We start from the raw sequence: 25,594 nt of genomic DNA, 5'->3' as shown, positions 1-25,594 counted from the left end.
CTCTGTAACTCCATGTGGAATGACCCTGAACTCCAGTTTCCAAAGGAAGGACTCGTTCCCTGTGTGATTGGTGGACTCGCTGTCACATTCAGTCCAGTTGGAAATCTGAAGAATAATGGGATGAGCAATGCTGGCCAGGACGACTGATGGGTTATTGTGGATGAATGGTGGCGGTGTCAGATTCCTGAGGTGCCCTTGCTACAGTCTCCTCTTGGTTGAAGTTTTGATGTTGGGAAGGCTCATGGGTAGCATCAGTCCAGGTCAGGGAATAGTGTTGGAATCTCTGAAATCACAGGTTCAAGTCCCACAACAGGCTTTAGGTTCATGGGCAGTGTAAACACTCCAGGAGCACTGGAGAGATTGGTAGCCCTGATTGGGGAATAATACACTGGTGTGTGGGGCTATGGGACATAACCAGAGGGAGACCTCCTCCATCCCATTGGACTAAAACTCTGTGGAATAAATAACCAGAGAAGGAGACTGCAGCAGCAGCTGTGAAGGAGTGGAAGAGGCCTTACAGGAGATCAGTTCCTGAAGAATGAGGAAACTGTGGAGTACAATGAAAAAGCAGGAATGATGGATTATGATCAGAGAAAAATGGCCGATATCAAAATCCTTATACTACGCTGCTAGTCGCACTGTCCTTTCAAGGAGCTGTCACCCTGAGCTCCCTTCTGTCTGCTATGACTGATCCAGGGGGTTCCTCTGGGGACTGCTTAGGGATATAACTCCTTCACCCTTTAGGCTGCAAGTTCAAATCCAGGCCAGGTGAGTAGAAACTGAAAGTTGTTACCACCCACTGCCTGCTCAGTGGCCCACATGAGAGGAGCTGGTGGGTTTCAGTCCAATTCCTGACAGGCCAGGTATGCCCAGCAGAAAAGCCACAATCACAGCGGACACTAATCGTCTCCCTGGCTGGCAATCTCAGGGAAAAGGTCGAAGGACTGGGTGGGCAATGGAGGCAGAACTTCTCCCAGAAGTGACACACTGGCAGAAGGACATGTCATTGCTGTCGCCCAAGCTCCACATGTTCTGGCCCTAAGAAGAGGACTCCACAGTTTCCATCACTGTCAGGCCGGTGCCCTTCACCAGCAGTGGAGATGGGCCTCCCCCCAAGCCTCAGCCCTGCATGTGACCTCCAAGTTTAGAGCACTCAGAGCAGGGGGGTTGGCTTGGCTCGGCTCCTTAATGGGGGTGGGGTCATTTGTGAAGATCAGCTACAGATCTAAATCCGGACCCAAAGTGCCTCAAAGGTGAGCACTGTTTGGTTTTGGCCCAGGCCCAGCTCTCACCAGCATGATGAACATTCTTCCTTATCTTAGAGTTTGGGCTACCCCAGTATCTCTTCCCCCAATACAACAGGATCCATAGGTGCCGACTCCGTGAGCGCTCCGGGACTGGAGCACCCACAGTGAAAAATTGATCGCCACCCCAGCTCGCTGCCCCAGCTCACCACCCCAGCTTGCCTCTGCCTCCTCCCCTGAGTGCGCCACCACATCCTGCTTCTCCTCCTTCCCTCCCAGCGCTTGCGCCACGAAACAGCTGTTTCGCGCAGCAAGTGCTGGGAGTGGGGAGGAGGAGAAGGAACGCGGCATGCTTGGGGAGGAGGCGGACCCGGGGTGGGGATTTGGGGAGGGGTCCAATAGGGGCAGGGCGGGGGTGGAGTCAGGGGCACGAGCACCCACCGGTGCCAACAAAAGTTGTGACAGGATCTTGCATAATTGGAGACTTTAACATGGTCCAAGGACATGGTTAAAATCCCATCTCTGCATGGTGTCAGGGGAGATTTGTGGTGGAAGCAGGGCCCTGATGGCTGTATTCCTAGCACATAGCTGGGCCTAGGTCAGGATTTGGCTTGACTTTGGGTGTGGGCTGGTGGGCTCTCCAGCCATACCCCACCCAGTCATGCCCTCTGTTCTGGTGCTGAGAGTATACCTGTGAGACAGGACTAACCCCTCCAATGCAGAGAAAAGCAGATTGGCTGCTGGTCAGAGGATGATATGAACAGCTGAGTCTCGGAGAGGGAAGTGTGGGGAGAGGGTGTCCTGTTATTAGATGAGAAGGCTTTGCATTGCCAAAGTGCTTGGCAAGCATTAACTAATTAAGATTTATTGGGAGTGTCAAGGCCTCCCCGACATCAGCACTTTGGGGTAGGGGATCTGAGCAGGTGGGCCTTCCCCAGAGATGGAGGAGAGAGCAGAAAGCACAGTGCACACTGGCCCTCCCGGGGCTTCCAAGGGAGTGAGTTCAGGGCCCGGATTTCATTGGTCAAACCACTCCCTCTCTGTGGAAAACAGAGGAGGCACGACAGTGGAAGCACTGACTGACCCTGCGAGGTTGGATCCGCCATGAATTGGATGCCCATGGGGTTGCTCCACATGGAGCTGGGCCATTGCCAGCAATCGGCCTTGCTAGAAGGGGAGTGAGGCAGGAAGAGGAAGCCAGCCGGGGCTGAGTGTCAGGAAGGGGAGAAATTACCCTGCCATGCAGAATGGCTCGCAGAGCCTGGGTTCTCTGTCTAGGGCAGCTCAAGGGGCTCCTGGTCCACTTGGCTCTGGTGAAAAGCAAGTGCTGGGCTGCTGTTTGGGGCTGGGGGTTTATTGTTACAAACTCCTAGAAGAAACAGTTCAAGAATCTTGTTCAGACAGGAACCCCAATTGTTTACGCAGCACAGGCTGCCAGTTTGTTAGAAACACATGGGCTTTTATGATTACATTTCCCTGGGGAAAACAATGGTTTAAATTAAGGGGGAAAATATTTTGTGAAAACCAAAACTTTCTTTTTAAAAAAAGGCCTTGCCCTGGGCTCCCCTACCCCTTCCTGGTTCCCCTCTCAGAACTTCCTTGGTTTCTCCTAGGGAAGTTCATCCTCCATGGGCCCAGTTGCTCATGGCAATAGACCAGGGATCGGCAACCTTTGGCACACGGCCCATGAAGGAAATCCGCTGGCGGGCCGGGACGGTTTCTTTACCTGCAGCGTCCACAGGTTCGGCCGATCGCAGCTTCCACTGGCCGCAGCTCGCCGTTCCAGGCCAATGGGGGCTGCAGGAAGCAGTGGCCAGCACATCCCTCGGCCCACGCTGCTTCCTGCAGGCCCATTGGCCTGGGATGGTGAACCGTGGGCAGTGGGAGCTGCGATCAGCAGAACCTGTGGCTGCTGCAGGTAAAGAAACCGTCCCGGCCCACCAGCGGATTTCCCTGATGGGCGGCATGCCAAATGTTGCCGATCCCTGCAATAGACAAAGGAGTTGCCTTTGGCTGGGCTAACCGTGCTGCCTGTATGGCTAACAGAATGGTTTTCTTTACAAGCAAAGTGTCTCCTTTCCCCTTGAGTATATAAGCCTTGCAATATCCCAGGATCCACGACTTTCTCCAGCTAAGACCTCCAAGAGTTATGGCCCTGGGACCTACACACTATTGTGATGACCTGACTGTCAAGAAAGCGGCTCCTCCAATGCACCTCGAACCTGATCATCTGCACCCCCTGCTATTTTAGTCCTGGGCTCCCCTGCATGCACAGCTCTGCCAATGCACCTCAGTCCTGACCTGCAGTACCTCCTGCTGTTCTAGTCTCTAGCCCCTCTCACACAGCTCTCTGGATGCTTCTCAATCCTGACCTGCAGCCCCCACCTGCTGTTCCCCGCAGGAGCTCCTATGCGTTCAGCTCTCCCCATGCACCTCAATCCTGCCTGCAGTGCTCTAGAAGCAAAGCATACTTTCATAAACATGTGCTACCTGGAAATAACCCTTCCGGGAGAGACAGATTAATAGTTACTAATTATACAATTATTTTATTCTGTAGCATTAATAAAAAAATGATTTGGAGTTTTTTTTTAAAGTCTAAAGATTTATTTAATTAAAACTACAATTTATTGAAAAACCAAGTAATTTTTTATTGATACAGACAATGCTGTGATTGTATAATTAGTAATTAATTACTTATGGGAATGACACTTTCATTTACTTAGACCTATTAATTTTTTTTTTCCTGAGCGCTGGTTGCCTCCAGAACATGGATTCCACGGAAGCAAATTGCTCTGCGCGGTGTGAGGTGTCCCGAAGGGAATTGGATGACATCCACCAAAGTCACTTTCATTTGTGGCCTAAGACAGAAGCTGGTCTCTGGCCCTGGAAGTGCAGTATGGCATTTGAGGCCTGATCCTTTAAACACAGCAGCTCACTCCTGTGGATCCTCTGACTTCTCCCCAGCAACTTCATGTTGCTGTGGCTATAATAGCTGAGATCAGTCCCCAGATCCCAAAGCAACTGGACAACCACAAGGGCTGCTCCAGAAGCACTGAAGGCCCATCAGGATAGGCCTGATGAAGGGGAGTAAAAACCTCAAGTGCTGCCCTCTAGGAACAAGCCATACGGCTTTACAGTGCAACAGGCTTCATGTCTGGAAAAATAAAGCACCGCCCCCAACTCCTGTTTGCAACAAGCAACAAGAAGCTGTGGAGCCAAGTGGCAAAATGCTCGTTGCAGCAAAACCAGGGGAAAGGCAAACCAGGTTAGACTCAGGCTGATCCTAGAGTCCACTATGCTCTAACAATTAGTTTGGGGATGTTCTCTGGCCTCTGTGTTACAGAGCTCCTACTGGCTAGATTGTTGGGCTCAATGGGTAGAGATCAACGGCTCAATGTCTAGTTGGCAGCCGGTATCAAGCGGAGTGCCCCAAGGGTCAGTCCTGGGGCTGGTTTTTTTCAGCATCTTCATTAATGATCTGTATGATGGGATGGATTGCACCCTCAGCAAGTTCGCGGATGACACTAAATTGGGGGGAGAGGTAGATAAGCTGGAGGGTAGGGATAGGGTCCAGAGTGACCTAGACAAATTGGAGGATTGGGCCAAAGAAATCTGATGAGGTTCAACAAGGACAAGTGCAGAGTCCTGCACTTAGGAAGGAAGAATCCCGTGCACCGCTACAGGCTGGGGACTGACTGTCTAAGAGGCAGTTCGGCAAAAAAGGACCTGGGGATTACAGTGGACGAGAAGCTGGATATGAGTCAACAGTGTGCCCTTGTTGAAAAGAAGGCTAACGGCATATTGGGCTGCATTAGTTGGAGCATTGCCAGCAGATCAAGGGAAGTGATTATTCCCCTCTATTCAGCACTGGTCACCTCATCTGGAGAACTGTGTCCACTTTTGGGCCCCCCACTACAGAAGGGATGTGGACAAATTGGAAAGAGTCCAGGAGAGGGCAACAAAAATTATTAGGGGGCTGGCACACATGACTTATGAGGAGAAGCTGAGGAATTGGTCTTATTTAGTCTGCAGAAGGAAAAAGTGAGGGGGGATTTGATAGCAACCTTCAACTACCTGAAGGGGAGTTCCAAAGAGGATGTAGCTAGGCTGTTCTCAGTGGTGGCAGATGACAGAACAAGGAGCAATGGTCTCAAGTTGCACTGGGGGAGGTCTAGGTTGGGTATGAGGAAAAACTATTTCACTAGGAGGATGGTGAAGCACTGGAATGGCTTACCTAGGCAGGTGGTGGAATCTCCATCCTTATAGGTTTTTAAGGCCCAACTTAACAAAGCCCTGGCTGGGATGATTTAGTTGGGGTTGGTCCTGCTTTGAGCAGGGGGTTGGACTAGATCATAGAATCATAGAATATTAGGGTTGGAATAATCATAGAATATCAGGAGGTCATTTAGTCCAACCCCCTGCTCAAAGCAGGACCGACACCAACTAAATCATCCCAGCCAGGGCTTTGTCAAGCCGGGCCTTAGTAACCCCTAAGGATGGAGCCTCCTGAGGTCTCTTCCAACTCTAATCGCCTATGATTCTATGATCACAATGGTTCCTTCTGACCTTGGAATGTATGAATCTACAACAGGTGGGACTGCTTCCTGCCCCACCACCTTCCATCCGGGGCTGCCTCGGTGCAAACTCAGGAAAGATGGAGGCAGGGCTTTCTGTGTGATGGAGTCAGAGCATTTGGAGAAGCTGGGATGATGGGAAAGGGGCAGAGGGACTGGATATGCAGGTGAGGAGAGAGGGGCTCTGCTGTGCATGGAGCTGCCTCATACTCAAGCCGGGTGAGTAGCAAGTGAAAGCCATTCCCATCTGATGGCTGTGTGCAGTGAGGCTCCCACCACAAAATACACCATAACTGCCAGCAATAACTCCCTTCCTGTCCCCCAACAGACAGTGTCAGGCTAGAGCCCAAGCACTGACCGAGCTCCCCTCAGACACAGTCCCACCAGTTCAGGGCTGACCGAGGCACATTGGCAGGGCCAGATTTATGCTATCCCTAGGGTGGAGCTGCTTTTTCTTACACCTTCCTGCTTATTGCTTGTCCTGCTGCACCCCCATCTCCTTCTCTGCAGCCCAACTGGTGCAAGTCACCTAACTTAGCCCCTTACACCAGATCAGTTTACAATTCCCAGTATAAAGGAGCATAGGCTTTATTGTAACAGATCACATCAATAGGCTGCTCAGTCTCACTTCCTGCCCTATCAGAACAGACTGAGAGCACCTAGCCAACGTGAATGGAGTTAGGCTAACCCTAGGGGCTTTGGAAAACCCACCTCAGCTGTCCACCTAATTCTACTAAACAAGCTATCCTGACCCTTGCAATCTACCTGCCCGCCTCCTGCCACCCCAGATCAGACTGGAGGCTAATTGAGTCCACTATCCTGCTTCTTCCACGCTAGATCTAGCCACTGACCTATTTCATCTAGCACTTTATTTCTGGCAAGAGCTAATACTTCAGAGGAAGCACACAACCCCTACTCTAAAACAAGCAATGACATCTAGCCATTTGTGCAGTGAAGTATCAGGTGAGGAAATCCCTGATTCCAATCAGCTGATGCCCTGAAGCATGTGGTTTTACTTTAGCTGACATAGCTAGAGATGTTACCAATGGCTATTAACCTACACGGTCCTCTTAAATCCAGCTATAGTATTTTGCTGGCTACCCTCCAGGAGCAGTGCTAAGGAGGTAGAACCTGCTCCCAGCTATGCTGGAGGTTTGGGGATCTCCCAGAAGGTAATAGTGGGAGGAGTCAACCCATTCATTAGTGGGGACAGTGCACTGGTGCATTCACATGCTCACGATCCCAGCAGGGGAAAGATGGTCCAGTAACTAGAGCACAGGGTTGCAAGCCAGAACTCCTGGGCCACGTTCCTCAGTTTGCTTCAGACTTCCTATGTGGCTTTGAGCCTCAGTTTCTCCACCTGTAAAATAGGGAGAGTGATTCTCCATAGGCAGGCTGAACTCATTAATGCCTGTCAAATGCCTTGTGCTTCTCGGATGGAGGGTGGTAGAGAGGGGCTTTCCCCCTCCTACAGATCCAGACCCACTCCTCCTCCCTGCCCCAAGAGCTTCCCTTCTGCTTGACTACCCCACTCTGTGTGTTTCTGTGTGTGCACGCGCGCGTGTGTCTGCCTCTGCAGGGGGAGTTCCCCCCCTGGACAGCTAATGGCATGGGCGGTTGTGGGGGAAGCTCTGCATTCCGGCTTCCAAGGCAGAAAACCAGCAGAATCAATTAGGGGTTGTGGCTGGGTTTTTTCCCAAAATAATTCCACACACAGCATATTGTGAGCCCTTGTTCATGGAGAATCTATATTAAGTGCCAGAGAATTAAAAATTTTCCCTGCCTGTCATCCAGCCTGCAGCCCTCTCTCTCCTGATCGGCTTTAACCATCTCTTGCCTTTCATGAACAGGGTGGCTGGGATACTGGGTTTGAGCCTGAGGGAGGGGAGATGCTGGAGTGCCCCTCCCATCTCCTTACCTGGCTGTGTCCCAGAGGAGGTAGATAGCACCTGCCTGATAACAGGGCTTCTGGGCCCTGGTGGGACATACCCCCTACCTACCTGGGACATGCTTTAGCACTGGAGCCAACAGGGAGATCAGTCTTTGCATGAATTTCCTTCCATGCTATGTGGGTGTGTCTTTGGCCTTCTGAGCACCTCTCCTCTGCCCTGATGCAGCAGCAAGGGTAACAAACATTCAGTGAGTCTCAGAAAAGAACCCAGGAGTGTGAACCCAGAGTGGAAGGCAGGGCTAGTGGCTAGGCTGCCTTGACCTGCCTAGGCAGAGAGGGAGAAAAGAGCAAATCCATAGGGACAGGAGATTTAAAGTGAAAACCTGAGGCCACTTTGGAGTGTGACTAAGTTGGGATTTTGGATGATTCAGCAAGGACAAAAAACTTGAAATCCTTCCCTCCGCCCCGCCCCAGCTCCTGCTCCAGCTAGGGAAAGTGGCAACATCCCCACCCTGGGTCACCTCCTATGGGTGCTCTCAGTGCACCTCCTCTGTGAAAGGTTGACAGGTGTGAGCTTTCTGGCAAGGGCAGAAAATGCCCACCAGCAGGGCTGGGTTTCCAATTAGGCACAGCAGACACATGCGTAGGGGCGCTGACATTCTAGGGGTGCCTAAAAGTTAAAAGTGGGTTAAAAGTTTCATTTTTTACAGAAAACATGATGGGTAGCTGTAGACAGGGGGGGCTGAAGATGCTGTGCCTATGGAGGCCACGGTGTAAATCTGGCCCTGCCCACCAGGGGATGGGGGGCGGGTTTGCTGTGCCCATAAGGACCTGCCTGAAAATTCAAGTCCCCAGGGAATTGGTAGCAGGAACCCTCAGCCTGAATCAGGGTTCCTGACCCTGAAGCCAGGGCCCAGGGCTCCAGAAGAGTCCAGGAGGCCCATGAACCTGGGATCAGTTGCAGGTGTTGATGTGGGGGGCAGGCAATGATGTTCCTGGAGCAAGGGCCCCTCATCTTATCAGGCAAGGGACTCAGCAAACTAAAAGAACCCCTTATCAGATCCATAACTCTCTGCTTGCAAGTGCACCGCCTGCAATTATGAGGCATGTGATAGCCCTTGGCTCAAGGTCGTAAGAACAGTCAACAGACTGTGAAAATATGGACACAATTAATCTCTACCAGAAGAATTTTACTGTGAAAAGAAGTCACACAGATCAGCTGAGTCTGGGATGTGAGTGGAACAGTGGGTGCCGTGCCCTTGTCACTGCCTGGCCTCATTGCCAGAGTCTGCCTAGCCTGGGGCGGAGGGGTACTGGCTGTCACAGCAACCATGGGAGCCGTCACTGCCTGGGTGCAAGCTGGGGCAGCCCCAGGATAGGGAAGGTGCATGGCTCACCTGCTGAGGGCTGGGCTGGGGTCAGTATCTTTATCAGTGATTACGATGCATGATCCAGACTGGGCCCAGCTTGATGCTCAAGGCCCAGGGCAGTTGGCAGGGCTGGACGGTAAAAACCATCTCTTTTGAGCTGGGAAAAATGGCTCTGCAATTGCACAATGAACATGGAGCCCAAGGTGGCATTTCAGAGCAGAACTGTGTCTTAGTCCCAGGGAGCAGTGTGAAATCACACTTGGCACAGAAGCCAGCCACAAACCAGCTCTCTGCATTCCAGCCCTTCCCAGCCCCAAAGTCTATTGCTCAGTTGTGGCCATGCCACAGGACAGCTCAGCTCTTCAGTCCAGCGCTCAGGTGTTCAGGCGCTGCATGGACTATAAGGTGGATAGGAAGCTGGCTAGATTGTTGGGCTCAGCGAGTAGTGATCAATGGCTCCATATCTAGTTGGCAGCCGGTATCAAGTAGAGTGCCCCACGGGTCTGTCCTGGGGCCAGTTTTGTTCAACATCTTCATTAATGATGTGGATGATGGGATGGATTTCACCCTGAGCAAGTTCGCAGATGATACTAAGCTGGGGGGAGAGGTAGATACGCTGGAGGGTAGGGATAGGGTCCAGAGCGACCTAGATCAGTGGTTCTCAAACTTTCTTTTTGGTGGACCACTTGAAAATTGGTGAGGGTCTCAGCAGACCACTTAATGATCTTTCCAAATGTTGTTTGTACCATTAGCTAACTACTGTAAAGCGCTTTGGATAAAAGCACTATATAAAAAAACCCCATACTAATAATTAATTTTTTTGTTCTACAAATAAAAGCACACAACTCATATTTTAATATCAGTAGCCTTACCTTTCTAATCCGATGGATGTGCCCTTTCTCCCCTGCTACAGCAGCCCCCCAGCTGGGGCTAGGAAGGAGTGGGGGTCTCTCCCCTGCTGCAGCTCCACTAATTAGGTGGGTAGCCCTTCATTCTCTCATGTGCAGCCGCCCAAGTGCGCACCTTAGAGGGACCTATCCGTGGACTACCTGAATGGAGCTCGCGGACCACTGGCGGTCCACGGACCACAGTTTGAGAACTTCTGACCTAGACAAATTGGAGGATTGGGCCAAAAGAAATCTGATGAGGTTCAACAAGGACAAATGAAGGGTCCTGCACTTAGGATGGAAGAATCCCATGCACTGCTACAGGCTGGGGAACAACAGGCTAAGCGGCAGTTCTGCAGAAAAGGACCTGGTGATTATAGTGGATGAGAAGCTGGATATGAGTCAACAGTGTACCCTTGTTGCCAAGAAGGCCAATGGCATATTGGGCTGTCTTAGTGGAAGCATTGCCAGCAGAGATGGTGAGGCTGGATTTGGCCATGTTACAAAGGGTTGCCAACTATTGGCACAGCTGGGGCAGGCATCAGCTGGAGCCTTCAAGCCCCAGCCACAGAGACACCCATCCCTTTGCCTATTGGGTCACCTCACGTGCTGCCCATTCCTTTGAATATGAAGATGCCCACAGGGAAGCTGAAGTGCCAGGCTGTGACTGCCTCCAGGGAGACAGGCTTCTGCCATGAGAACTCAGGCCACACCATGGCACAGATGCACTTCCGGGTTGGCACCAATGCTTTGCCCCATGCAGAGAGCTCATGTCCACTTGCATTACACACAGCGAACAATTTAATTTATCCCTGGCTCCCCGATCCTCATAACAATGGGAGCCTCCAGCCCCAGCACGCAGCCCAGATCCACTAAGACAGCTCCAGATTCATATTCATCAGGAAATTCAACCTCCTGTAAAGAATCCCTGCATCAGCATCTTGCAGTGAGTCCTGACCCCTCAGCCCACTCTGTCCAGCCAGGACATCATTACAAACCTCATTAGTGCAAAGGAAACAGTAATGCTGCCTGAGGGATTCATGTGGACCAGCGAGGGGCCTCCATTTTTTCCTCTGAGGCTAGACTCCCCGTCCCCCCCGGCTGCTGACTTTGAATCAATGGGCTACAGAGATACAGTGGAGCAGAGCTCCATCCTCGGGAAAGTTGCTCCCTGGTGCGGCCCTGCTGGTAGCCTACTAACTCGCTAGGCTGTCAGCCTGTTTGTTCACACACAACCCCATGCAAGGTCAGTTCCCTCTCATCTTGGGAACTTGCCCCTCTGCGCCCCTCCCTTTAAAGCCCTATTGGGAGCACCATGGGCACCCATCCAGTGGGCACATCCCCATGACACCAGTTCATCTGGGAGGGGCTCAGGCAGGAGAGAGCTACAAGGGAGAACAAACCCTGCCCTGTGCCCCGCTCCGCTGCCTAAGTCAACACCCTGATCAGAAATCCCTGCAGGGAGCCAGGGAAGGAATTAAAAGCACCGGCAGGCCTGGCGCTGCCTGGGACCCAGGGTGTGGTGTGAGCAGAGAGGCCAAGGAGACTCAACTCCCCACTGACCCCCAGAGAGGATCCTGCCTGGCAGCCGCTGGGCAAGCTCCTTTGACTCAGCCCTGCCCTGGGGATCAGCCCTTTGGTCTCTGGGGATCTCAAGAGTGGCACCTTCCATCAGCCCTAAATGAAACTTTAAGGGGAGGAAAATGACCAGCATGTCAATACATCCTTAACTGAGACTTCTAATGCTGCTTCTTTGGAATGTGCCCACCAGGGGGGCGGTGTTCAGCCCCTGGAACAAGACCAGCTGCCACCGCTGGACGCCTGCAACAGCACTCGCTCGCGGGAGTGAAGGGCAGTTCTGTGAATCCTGCTCAGAGCTGAAAGCCAAGGGAGCCAGGCTCTGTCCCCACAGCTCCTGTCATAGGCCTCCCCTCTCTGTGCCTGTACCCTCAGGTGGAAGCTGAAAGGGATGGAAGATGGGGTATTAAGATGATCATTCTGCTCCCTGGTGCAAGCCGAAACCACCTGGTATGGCAGCGGGAGGTGTGAATAAGACCCTGGCCCTCACCATAGTAATCGAGGGGGTGGGGAGGGGTGGGGTTCTCCTTGTGGGTAGATGGGAGTCTAGAGAAGCTTCATGCTAACGCTGCCAGGTGTGTGTGCCAGGCTGGGGAGCCTAAAGAGAACCTTGGCCTCTGGCTGGATCCACAGTGCCTTGGGAAAAAGCCAGAATGCCCCCAATGCTGGGCTCTGGCCTGGAGCCCCAGGCTCAGGCAGGGAGGAGATCTGAGGAGCTCCCCCAGAAAGCCGGGGCCCCAGGCTGGCTGCTACGCTGGTGCCAGACGGTGGATGAGATTACAAGAATTTGGTTTTCAAATAATCCATAAACCTGGCTGAGCCAATGGCATTTTATATGCATTATCTTGTAATCCCAGAGAAGAGAACATTTCAGAGCAAAGAGCCTGATTCTCCCTCCCTGCGAGGACTCTAACAAGCTACAGATAATCCCTTTTTTGTTGGAAGGTACTTACAGGGAATCTACAAAGGCACAAGGGCTTTGCCAATTCCACAGCACAAGTGCCCGCTGGTTACTTTGCATACCAGTGGCACCTGGCTGCACATGGCTACGGTGCCTCTGTGACACAGCCTGGGGCACATGGATGCAGGGTCCAGCATGGGGCAAAGCCTAGGTAAGGCACCCAGCATGGCCAGGTTTGCATGGGTACATCACCATGTGCATGCTACAGACATAGATGTGGCAGATGGTTTCTAGAGTTCCATTAGAGGACACATTAGAGGCTGTGGGCTCAGCTACAGGAGTGCCAGGAGAGTCCCAAGGGATCTTAAGAATATAAGAGCTGCCGTCCTGGGTCAGACCTTGGTCCATCTTGCCCAGTATCCTGTCTCCGACAGCAGTCCATACTAGAGCTTCAGGGAGAGGGTACACTCCTGGCTTCTGGTAGTCACAGGTTTAGGGTTGCATCCTTGATCATCTTGGCTAATAGCCATTGATAGACCTATCATCCATGAATGTATCCAGTTTTTTTAACCCAGTTTTGCTTCTGGCCACCACAACATCCACAATGGGTGGCAGAGGTTAGTTGTGCATTGTGTGAAAAAGTACTTCCTCTTGTTTGCATTAAACCTGCTGCCTCTTAATTTCTTAGCATGATCCCTTGTTTTTGAATTGTGGAAAGGGGTAAATAACACTTCTCTATTAACTTTCTGTATACAATTAATGATTTTATAGATCTCTATCAAATCCCCCCTTAGTTGTCTCTTTTCTAAACTGAACAGCCCTACTCTCTTGAGTCTCTCCTTGTATGGATTCCCTTGATCATCTTTGTTGCCCTTCTCCAAACCTTTTTCAGTTCCACTATATCCTTTTTGAGCTTGGGCAACCAGAAATGGACACAGTATTCATGGTGTGGATGCACCATGGATTTATAAGTGGTATTATACTATTTTGTCTTTTTTTTATCCCTTCCCTAATAGTTCCTAACGTACTGATAGCTTTTTTGGCTGCTGCTGTGAATTGAGCAGAAATTTCTAGAGAACTATCCACAGTGACTCCAAGAACTCTTTCTTGGGTGGTAACAGCTAATTTGGACCTCATCCTTGTGTATGTGTAGTTGGAATTATTTTTTCCAATGTTCATTACTTTACTCTAAACGACATTGAATGTCATCTGCCATTTTGTTGCCCAGTCACCCAGTTTTGTGAGATCCCCTTGTAACTCCTTGCAGTTTGCTTTGTACTTCACTATCTCGAATAATTTTGTATTGTCTGCAGCCTTTGCCACTTCACTATTCACTCCTGTTTCCAGATCATGAATGAATATGTTGAACAGCACAGGTCCCAGTACAGATCCTTAAGGGACCCTGCTGTTCACCTTTCTCCTTTATGAAAACTGGCCATTTACTCCTTCCCTTTGTTTTCTATATTTTAACCAGTAACTGATCCATGAGAGGTCCTTCCCTATTATCTCATGACTACTTTAGTTTCCTTTAGAGCCTTTGGCAAGGGACCTTGTCAAAGGCTTTCTGAAAGTCCAAGTACGCTTTATATCAACTGGATCACCCTTATCCGCATGCTTGTTGACTCCCTCAAAGAATTCTAATAAATTGGTGACACATGACTTCCCTTTACAAATGGGAACAATCGTGTTCCAACAAAATTGTGTTTATCTATGTGGCTGATAATTCTGTTCTTTACTATAGTTTCTACCACTTTGCCTGGCCCTGAAATTAGGTTTACTGGCCAGTTATTGCCAGGAGTACCTCTGGAGCCCTTTTGAGGAATTGGTTATTACATATTGGTCTATAGTGTATTTGTTTCCCAGGCAGCTCCCACGCAATGTTACCAACTCTCCTCCAGAGGCAACGGAATCCCACTGAGCTACAGGCAGGCTTCCAAGGGCCCACCCCAGCTCCTGTTGAATCAACAGCAAAACTCTGCTGCCTGCAGTGGGAGCTGGAGAAGGCTCTTTGTGGGAGAGTCTCACAGGGGCCTGTGTGACGGTCCCCCTGACAGTGGGGGTGGGATGGGACTCGGAGCTGGAGGCCAATGTAGACTCATGCCAGTTTTCTGAGTAACCCAAGAGGACTAACAGGGGTGGCATTCTATTCTGAACTGAGATTGTACCAAGCCTGTGAAAATCCCCCGACAAGGCAGGGCTGTGGCCTGCAGTGTCCCAGAGGAAGGAGTCCAGCCACAGGGGTCCTTCAACCATACCCCTGGCCAGGTCAGGCAGAATGCCCCATACAGCCCAAGCCAAACAATCCTTATCCTTCCACCAAGCCGAGGAGAGGCAGAGCCTGCGTGGAATGGGGATGTTTCCATGGCATTTGGGGAAGGGCCTTGTCAGCTGAGAAACAAAATTTGCCTCTCATCTCAAATGGGTGGGAGCAGGACTGGCTGCAGCAGCTTCAGAGCTACTTTACTACAGAAGCAGAGGGCAGAGGAGTGGACACTGACGGGGGCAGGAGGGCAGCCTGTTCTTGACCCTCCTTCCCCAGTCCTGCTCCAGCAGCTCTCCCTGCTGCTCTCATCTTTGAACCCAGAACTTTCCTACTACAAATGCCCTGGGAATCTCTAGGATAAAGCTTGGGGGCTTAGAGATCAATGGCACAAATACATCCAAGACTCTGCTGATGCACCTTCCTCCTGACCTACAGGCTGCCCCCACTCTCCAATATTCTGCATCCAGAGTCTCTTTCTGGAGGCTCCTCTCTCCCCAGCCCTGGGGCAGACCGTGGAAGCAAACGCTGCTTACACTGGGCAGAGATGGAAACGTTGCTAAATGTTCCAGGGGCGTCACTCCCCCAACCTAGCTGTAGCCATCAGCTCACAGCAGGGCTGATGCAGCCCATGGGTCAGTGCCAGAGATGGTACCTCCTACGCCCCTCCTGGCCATCTGGAATATGCTGCTGGGCACGTCAAACCCAGGAGGAGAGGGAGGGGGAGGGGCTTTACAGCCTAATAATTTATGGAGCTGCTGGCGAGTTTTCACACTCTCGCCAGATTCAGCTGTTTGGGCTCTGATTGACATGCTTCCATTGGGGAGAGACAGCCCACCCCCAGGGGGAAGTTCTCTGTGTGGCTCTGATGAGGGCAGGGGGCAGTATGACAGCCCAGGGCCACCTGGCATGATAGGAGATACCAACTGGAACCAACACAAGCCCTGTTGGACACAAGTTCTGACAGTGATGGACAGACAGCTGGGGCTAGGTCCTGGGTCTGCTAAAGAAGGCAGCAGCCATCATTAAAGAGGATGCCTCAAAGCACAAGCAGAGCTGGATGCAGCCCAGGGTAGGACTAGAATAGCAGGGGGGGGTTAGGGTGCCTAGGAGTGGAGGAGCAAGGGGAATGGCAGGTTGGAGTTGAGGCACATTGGCAGAGCTTTAGGGAGAAGGGAAGAGAAGCCAGGACTAGGACAGTAAAGTTTCTGCAGGGCCGAGGGTTGTGGTGCGGGGACCCAGAAATGGATTGAGGTGTCGTGACAGATCAGTGTAGGGAGAGCCCAAGCCTGGAATAGCTGGGAGTGCTGTAGGCCAGGAGTGAGGGGCATCAGCAGAGCTGTAGGGGGTGCAGGTCTGGAACAACTTTGGGGTTGGCCTGTTACTTTCACGAGTGCTACATTAATGCACAGGTTTTACTGATGGTAATTAAAGTGAATGGATTCTCTGCTAAATTGCAGCTGGGAGGCTGACACCCTTCCGCTCAGGAGCCAGTCACAAGCATTTGGGGATTGAGAGACTCCCGTGACAGCCTACTATGGCAGGCAGCTCTCCTCCTCCTGGCCCAGCACAGCCCTGATATCACACTCCCACCTGCCTTGGGAAGAGACACAAACATGCAGAGAGCTTGGCCTGTTAGTCCTGGAGGGTTAGTCCTGGGCATGGCCTGGGCTTGTGTTACCAGGCGATCCTACCCCTGGCCAAGGCTCCCCACCCTCGAGAGAGTTCAGTGCGGATGAAGCTGGTTCTTGCCACCCTCATGAATTCTGCGAGGGACGCTGAGAGGTGGGGGAAAGCATTAGGGGTCAAAGCAGTGTTTTAAATGGCTTAGAGCAGGGGTGGGCAATAATTTTCGCTGCGGGGCCACTCCATGAATTTTGGTAAGTTGCCATGGGCCACACATTTCTACTATATTAATAGAGGGGGTGCAGGGTCTGGGAGGGAGTTTGGGTGCGGGAGGGAGCTCCGGGCTGGTGCAAAGTGTTGGGGTGCAGGAGAGGGTGAGGGGTGTGGGCTCTGGGAGGGAGTTTGGTGCAGGAGGGGGTTCTGACCTGGGGCAGAGGGTTGGGGTGCAGGAGGTGGTGCGAGGTGCAGGCTCTGGCCAGGAGGCACTTACCACAGGTGGCTCCCACCTGATGGCACAGCAAGGCTCAGGCAGGCTGCCTGCCTGCCATGGCCCCACACTGCTCCCAGAAGCAGCTCTGGCACCGCCCTCAAGCACCGCCCCTGCAACTCCCATAGGCCAGTTTCTGGGAGTGGCATGGGGCCACGGCAGGCAGGCAGCCTGCCTGAGTGCCCCACTGCGCCGTGGGACTTTTAGTGGCCCAGACTCGGAGATTGTGAGGGGGCAGAGGAGGTTGGACAGAAATATTAGGTGGGCCAGATCCAGCCCATGGGCCGTATTTTGCGCACCCCTGGCCTAGAGCCACTTTTACCTGCGGCTGGAGTCCTCGACTCAGCCTCTTGGTCCCAGAATAGAGTCCCTCCATCTCTTCACAGCTCTGTAATTGAAGGCTCTCCAACCCTATCCACAACACAGGGACATATTCACACAGTGCGAGAGGGAAGCTATTTGCTACCTTCACCAGAGGAAGCACCTACCACTTGGCCCATTGGAAATTTGAGCCTGACAGTCTCACAGCTTGTGCCTGCCTCTAGCAAAACCGCCATGTCCACACACACGTACTTTGCCATGAACATACATGTGCAGCCACCACACACACACAACCATACACTCTTACCCCTCCACCCCTTCCATTCTCAATGGCCCCATAACCTGACCCTCCGTTGGCCTCTCTCTCTACTCCCCTCACTGTGCTCAAGGGATAGAGCCATTCCGGCCTTCTGAGCCACTGGGAGCTTGGCAGAGCGGCCAGCTGCTGCACCACTCCCTCTGCACCAGCCTCCCCAGGGCCATTCTGGCACAAGCCTCCCATGCTCTGAGCAGGGTTGGACCATGGGGTGGTAATAAGCACTGGCAGCTGGTCCAGGCTATTGCTCCTGCCCTTGCTGCTGACACTGATGGAGCTGATGCCCTGGGAGAGCTTAAGGAAAAGCTCAGTGTAGGAGAAGCTGATGGGATTTCTCAGGCAGAGCCTGCCACCTAGTGGCACAGTAAGGTGTTGGCCTACACACTGCTGTCAACAAACATTTGCTAGAAGACAGGTTTCAGAGTAACAGCCGTGTTAGTCTGTATTCGCAAAAAGAAAAGGAGTACTAGTGGCACCTTAGAGACTAACCAATTTGCATCCGATGAAGTGAGCTGTAGCTCACAAAAGCTTATGCTCAAATAAATTGGTTAGTCTCTAAGGTGCCACTAGTACTCCTTTTCTATTTGCTAGAAGAGGAAGCCAAATTTGCCTTTTAAATTAGATCTAGCCCCATATCTGAGCCAGAGAGCATGGACCAGAGCTGCCCACAGCCTCAGAGCCCCAGTGCAAGGCAGCTCTGGCAGGGAGCTTCTCCTCTCCCTCTAGGCCATGGCTATGAGAGGAGGGAAGGCATTTCTTAGGTAAGCAGCAGCCCAGATCACAGTGGGTCAATTCAACGAAAGCATAGTAAAGACACACCCTGCTGAGACCCACCTCCACCCCTTAGTACAGTGTTTCTCAACCAGTGAGGACGAGGAGAAGTCACAGAAGGCAATGGGGGCTGTGACGTGTTAAAGTTGTTATTACAAACAAAAGTAAAGAAAATCTGGTTCCTGGACTCCATGCACACGCTTACCCTTCAGGGTCAAGCATTCACAGTCAGACTCTCGTACTGTAAATGAAAGGGGATTGCAAAAAATAATAATAAAAAAAACTGACTTCAAATAAGGGAATTGCCAACCTGGAAAGTTTGAGAAACACTGATTTAGCACATGGGACACTCGATCTTTCTGGGGCTGGCCTGCATCCCATTATAACAACCCCAGATAGTCTTAGGTTTTAATGTAATGTTACGCATGAGCAACCACAGCCTCCTCTGAAACATGGCACCTCCAGCCCTGCAGCACCGTGACTGGGGCATGGGGGTCAGCATTGGTTCAGCAGAGAGCGCCCCCGTGGCTGGGGCAGCTGACTCAGAGCCTCCAGCACACTATGTGGTATTGGAGTTAGCACTGACTCAGAGAGGAAGGCATCCTCTCTCTGAAGCCCAGTGCCCACTAGCATCACCTTAAGGGATAAGGATCACCATCGACTCAGAGGGGATAGAGCTGGTAGCAGCTGGCAGGTCTGAAGAAAGAGGCCAGCCCAGTAACAAGCGGTAATCAGCTAGCTTTGTCTCTGCAACGACCCTCGACTGTCCTATCTAACATGGTAGAACGGGCACATATCTGGGGCTGCAGGGTGCTGGGCCGGGCCAGCACACCCACAGGACCGAAAGAAGTACACCAAGAACTTTCCTCCCTTGTCCCACTGGGCAAGGTAGCCAGAAAGTCGCTTCAATGAGTGCAGGTGGGTTTGGGATCTCCCACAGAAGCCCAGGTGGGCCGCTCAGGAGTCTGAAGAACAGTTGGGTTTCCCCTCCTTCTCTCCCCACTAGGACCATTTGCATTAACATGGGTTGATTTCTCCTTAGGAGCCTCTTAACTCATCTGCTTATTCACCCCCATCTAAAGTGAATGACACACCTCCATCAGCCCCACTGCAGCTGGGATTTCCCCTACACCTGTGGGGTTAGGAGGCCAGTGGGAAAGAGCAGTCACCAGCAGATGGACTCAGAAGCCACAAGAATCCTGTTTCCAGACCAGTGAAATCAAGGGGGTAGAAAGGCAGGCAGCCTGGGAGAATGGTCACTACTAGAAGGTTTCTAAAGTCCCTGCAGCCCAGCACCATGCCAGGGGATTGGGATCAGCATTGACTCAGAGAGGACAGCACCCACTATTGAGTCACTAACATCGTTTCCCCCAGCACATGGCCCCTTACTCAGCACGGGGTCAGAATTGATTCAAAAGGACCACCAGTTCCACGCTCTGAAGCAAGCCCTTTTTAGCACAACGCTGGGCAAGAGTCTGTCCTGAGTCAGAAAGATTCATCCATACTGCTTCATGCAACACAGAGCCCCTCACACAAGTGGAGCACTGAAGTCGGCCCTGACTCAGAGAGGGAGAGTCACCCATACTGCTCCCTGAAGCACAGCAGCCCCTGCATGATCCTGGGGTCTGCAAGAGCAGTCCATGATTTACTAGCACCTACCCTTCGCGTTTGGCTGTCTGCTCTTGAACACACCCCATAGCTTTCCTAAGATCATCCAACATTCTAATTCCAAGGATCGCAAAACAATTTGTTTTCCAGAGTGGCACACTGGTGTCGGACGCTAATGGGATACGTTGGTGATTTGGAAGACCGGCCCAGGGCAGGTCAGCGGCTTACAAATGTGCAGACCCAGATTTCATAATTAGCACATGGCTCAGATTTCCCCCAATGCTTCCAAAACAGCAATAGGCAACGGATTACTCAGAATTCAAAAGCGAATGGGATTTGTGACCCATTATATTAACCAGAGACGGGGCAAAGCTCTGCCGAGTGAGCACTGCTGACAGGGCACCAAACCAATTATGAAGAGCTCACAGATCACTAAGCTGGATATATACACACATCAAGATAAATTCCTATTTGCCTGCAAATGCAGGATGCTGCCTAAGCCGCCCTACCCAAGCTGGTTTGCTTTTCTATGTGCCCATTAAACTTGGATTATATCTAGTTACTTTCCCTGGTAATTCACTTCCCCCACAGGTTTAGTGCTCAGGAATAACATTTGGGAGGGTAAAACCTGAAAGGATAAATGTAATGTGTGTAATTACTTTGATGAATGAGAGAGAGCAGAAGGCAGGCAGGGAGTACACTGAGCTATAAGGCCACACACACACAATCATGGATGGGAATGCCACCGATGCTACTGGCAGATACATAGAACAACCAGACTGGATCAAACCCGAAGTCCAGTCAGTCCTGTATCCTGGCTCTGGAAGTTAGATGCTTCATAGGAAGGTGTAAAAACCCTGCAGTGGGCAGATGTGGGATAATCTGCCCCAATCTTAGGTCTCCTCCTGATCTCTAATAGTTAGAGATGGGCTTCAGCCAATAAGCATAAGGTTTAACAGCGCTTCCAAAATGTGTTGTCAATCATAACAACTCTGGCTATTCTATATCTATATATTTATCTATATAAAAGTCCAGTCCCTTTTAGAATCCTGCTAAGCTCCTGGTATAAATGACTCCCTGGGGCAATGAGTTTCAGTCTAATCACACATTGCGTGAAAAAAGTCTTTCCTTGTATCTGTTTTGAATTTGCTCCCTTTTAATTTCATTAAATATCCTTTTGTCCCTGTCTTACAAGATACTTCTGGGTGGCAGGGGAAACCCAGCTGGAGTCAGTTTCCCTCTGTGGAGCTTTATAGATAGAATCATAGACGTGTAGGGCTGGAAGGGACCTCAGTAGATCATCTAGACCAGTCCCCTGCACTAAAGGCAGGACTAAGTAATAACTAGACCATTCCAAGTTCTTAAAGAGAAAAATGTCCTTCTTGCGAGAGTCATATCTTGCGAGAGTCATATCTAAAACAGCCCCCTGCCCTTAAACCTCCTGCTCCAATTGTCTCCCACTGACCTTGATACCTTCAATGCGTTTGCTTCTCTTGTTTTTCTGACTTGAAGATGAAGTCTTATTAAGGTCAGAAGGGACCATCATGATCATCTAGTCCAGGGGTGGGCAATATACAGCCCGCAGGCCAGATCCGGCCTAACATTTCTGTCCAGTCCACCAGGCTCTTTGGCTGCCTCCTTGCGATATCTGGGCCGCTAAAAGTCCTGCGGCAAGGCAGGGCACTCAGGCAGGTTGCCTGCCTGCCGTGACCCCACACCACTCCTGGAAGCAGCCAGCGGCTGCTGGCATATCTCTGTGCGCCCCTGGCCGGGGGAGGCAGCTCCACACACTGCCCCCACCCCCAGCACCGTCTTCACAGCTCCCATTGGCTGGAAACCAGCCGCCTGTGGTAAGTGCCTCCCGGCCAGGGCCTGCACCTCGCAGCCCCTCCCTCACCCCAACCCTCTGCCCCAGGTCAGACCCCTCTCCTGCACCCCAAAACTCTGCCCCAGCCCGGAGCTCCCTCCTGCACCCAAACTCCCTCCCAGACCCTGCACCCCCTCCATTAATATAGTAGAAATGTGTGGCCCGTGACGACTTACCAAAATTCATGGAGTGGCCCCCCTGTGAAAATTATTGCCCACCCTTGAGCTAGTCTGACCTCCTGCACATTGTAGGCCACAGAACCTCACCCACCCACTCCAGTAATACACCCCTAACCTGTGGCTGAGTTACTGAAGTCCTCAAATCATGATTTAAAGACTTCAGGTTACAGAAACTCCACCATTTACACTAGTTTAAATCTGCAAGTGACCTGTGCTCCACTCTGTAGAGGAAGGTGAAAATCTCCCAGTGTCTCTGCCAATCTGACCCAGGGGAAAATTCCTTTCCAACCTCATACGCTGGTGAGTCAGGCCCTGAACATGTGAGCAAGACCCATCAGGCAGACACCTAGGAAAGAATTCTCTGTAGTAAGCCCGCTCCCTTTAGTGTCCCATCACCAGCCATGGAAGAGATTTCTAAGTCAGCTCCTCTCTGCTAATACCTCACCCTGTTATGCACATCCTGACCCTCCCTTCTATCCCTGTGCATCCTCCTCAGTGCTGACCTACAGCAACCCCTGCTGGTCCAAGACTTGTCGTGCACAGCCAGCTAGGCATGTCAGGTTATATGGATGGTTTCATACCGTGGGAGAAAATATCCGCTAGACACTAGAGAGACCAGGTAAATGCTTGCCACTGGTGACCTAAATCAGGCTTTGAAACCCTTAGCTGACTGTGCCACCTGGCTGCACGGAGTGAAATTTGCTTCACTCAGCACAGGCTCCTTTTGCAGACTGCATACACCAGCTTATGGGAGAAACAGGCAGAGCTCAGAAATGCTGTGAGCTGTCAGAGAAATTCCCGTACAACGTTCCTCATGCTTCTGATGGTGCAGAACTTCCAACACAAATAAGATTCAGGGGGGTTTAATCGAGTGAGAAAGAAACTGCCAAGAAATCTAGAGCCCTCTCTCTCCACCATTTTTTCCAGCAAGGAAAACAGAGTGCACAGGAGGCCTTATATACCATCATTAAATATACCAAGAAACAGAACAGCTGAGGCCCAGCCAAGATGCCAGCAAGAGGCCTGTAGACCCCGCCCACACCACACATGCTCCCTACTGGCATTTCACACCACAGGAATGTTGGGGCTGTAAATGCAGGGATGAGACAGGGGAACATGGGGCTGGGGCCAAAATCTACCAGTCATGTACCCACTCCTGGACAGTTCTCAAACCCACTGGGATGTGAGGGTTAATGTAATAAAACACAAAGGATTGCTTGCCATGGCTTTTTGCATGTCCAAAGGCATGTCCTGTTCCTGGGGGATGGGAACACTGGGGAAGGAGGGGCCATAGGGCTGAGTGGGAGCCAAACCTTATCTTCTCTTTCCTTTCCCAGGGAAGAAGGGACAAATCAGAGCAGAGATACACCCAGAATTGAGGGCACAGGACAAGATGGCCTGGGCTGTTTCTACCAGTGCAATGAACAAGATCTCATCCTTCCCAGCTAAGCGGAGCAGGATGGAACCACACTCCGATCCAGGAGTGAAGAATTAGCTCTTGTCATACTACACACCGTCCCCCAAATTAGCCGATTCAAGGGTGCCTACAGCACTAACCCATTGCCACCAACAACAGCCTTGCCAATATTGTCAGCAGAGAGACTAAGGCTTGCATGAGCCCTGGAGACTGGTCTCCCTTCTTCCCCCCAGAAATGGTGCATTTGGGCAAGCTTGAGGACATGTTTGTGATAGAGAGGAGAAAGTAAAACCTCTATGAATTTAAGGACAGGAGGAGACCAGGCGGCTGGGGTGTCAGTGCAGGACCTTTCCCAGTACAACACTCCCAAAGAATGAGGCTCCAAGGGTTGTGTTTTAAGGGTCTCACACTAACTGTACTCCCTGAGCCCTTCATGGTCTACTCCAGAGCTCATGATCTGACTAGCAGAGACCACTGGCTCCTGAACACACACAAGGGGGAAAAGGAAAATTTTTGCCTTACCTGTGAATTTTAGTTCTACGACTCTCCATGTCAGAAAGTCTTCACAATGGGTGTTCTCGGTCTCCCGGGCAAATGGAGGTGACCTTATCTTTGATGAGCCTGAGCTTAGGACTGTCCCTTGGAGAGGACTCTCCAGAATGATAACTGCCAACACTGAAAAATCACTTCTTTCTAAAAGTGCTATTTCACTCAAGCAATTTTCAGCAAAACCTTGACATGAAGCTCAGGGATTTCTGGAAGGGATCCTCTTCCCTTTCCTTAGCAAGTGAGCAGTAGCCTGAGAAAAACCTGGGCACAATGCAATCCTCCAATGAAGGGTCCTGGAATAAAAAATTGTGAATTTTCTCTCTGTCCCCTCCATGTCAGGTAGTCTTCACAATGGGACGTACAAAGCAGCAAACCATCCCTACAGAAGACAGAGGATTCTATTTATCCATGTAGGATTGAAAAGGAATTTAAAGATTACTGGGTCACTCTATTGCCTAACACTCTTCTACCAACCATTGTATCTGAACAATTCTCAGTGGTTAAGGAGGGGCAGGGAGATGTAAATGAAGCTTTTTAAGTCCACCTCTGAGATAAGGGGAGAACAGCCTCCACTGTCAAGTGTCTCTTTCTTACATAGTAGTACCTCAATTTTCCAACTGGACTTTGATGCAAATAGGTCCATCAACAGGATTCCAGCCTGGCCTGTGATACACCAAACAGTGAGATGGTCTAGGTCACATTCCTTTGTTTCTGTGCCAAGTTATACTCCATGTCTCCTCCTTGGACCTCAGCTCTTCCCCTCCCCCCACCACAAGACAGACAAGAATTCAGATATGTGCCCCTTACATGGGGTCTGGTATCTGTACTGATCACCAGCTTCTCTGGACCCAACACCAGACAGCTGTAAATAATATTAAGAAAGCATCTCTTGGTGAATTCAAGTAGTGGATTTGGACGAAGATGTTTACATACTGATCTGCTGCAATTGCTGTCTGGAAGCAAAGAAAGAATTGTGCTGGGTATCCACATGAAACCAGCTAGCCCAGGAGTTGAGAGGGATTTTAATCTTAAGAGAGGTGTGCTAATGTTTGGTGAACTATCTTCTTCCGTTTCTCTTCTGAAATAAATTTGGTCTTTGATAATTATTTAGTTTCTGGAGCTCTGAGCATGCTGTAATTGGCCCTACCACCTGTTCACTCAAAGCCCTGTTTCTGAAGGCTTTTACACAAGGCCCAGGAGCCATTGCTAGCATAAGATCATCCAGAGTAGGGTAGATATGTATCCCTTTCACTTGAAAGGAAGGTTGATGAAGCATTGGGCTGTATATCCATTTAGAAGTTGAGTCCAAAAGGGGACTGCTTTGTATTGAAAATGCTTCTTGTGGTAGCAGAACCCAAAAGTATCCCCGAGTGACTCTCCCCGTGCATACCTTCAGTATATCTCCTGGAGGTGTATTTTCATATTGCTGAGTTTGGGGGGTGATAATGCTGTAAGGACTGATTTCAGTATTTCTGCATGGAATATTGATCTCCTCCTGGATGAAAGACCCAAGATCTAAAATAGGCTGTGTGCTATTGTTTCTTTGTACAACAAAGAATCTTATGCCTTTTCCAAAATATGTCTCCCATGAAACTGGTTCTGTCATTGTAATGTGTAGGAAATGGACTTCTGCACCCTTCATCTTCAGATTCTACAAGGAGACTTGTTGTTACTAGTTTTGATTTATATTAATTCACTTTGGGGAAAGGATAAACTTTGGACAACAAATGAGCTCTATTGAATAACTT

General features: G+C 50.8%; 1 protein-coding gene across 1 annotated transcript in view; it reads right to left on the bottom strand.

Annotated features, from left to right (window-relative positions):
* NTRK3 (neurotrophic receptor tyrosine kinase 3) overlaps window positions 1–23,886 on the bottom strand; it is a 455,727-nt gene extending 431,841 nt beyond the window's left edge. The window contains exon 1 of the mRNA XM_073304182.1: window positions 23,820–23,886. Within this exon, the coding sequence (XP_073160283.1) occupies window positions 23,820–23,848 (29 nt within the window). The 5' untranslated portion in view covers window positions 23,849–23,886. The remainder of the gene's footprint in view (window positions 1–23,819) is intronic.
* Window positions 23,887–25,594: the final 1,708 nt, after the last annotated feature.

Source organism: Lepidochelys kempii, chromosome 10 (assembly GCF_965140265.1).
Source record: "Lepidochelys kempii isolate rLepKem1 chromosome 10, rLepKem1.hap2, whole genome shotgun sequence".
NCBI classification, from domain to species: Eukaryota; Metazoa; Chordata; order Testudines; family Cheloniidae; genus Lepidochelys; species Lepidochelys kempii.
Note: the sequence above shows the minus strand (reverse complement) of the source record. Positions and strands in the feature narration are given on the sequence as shown.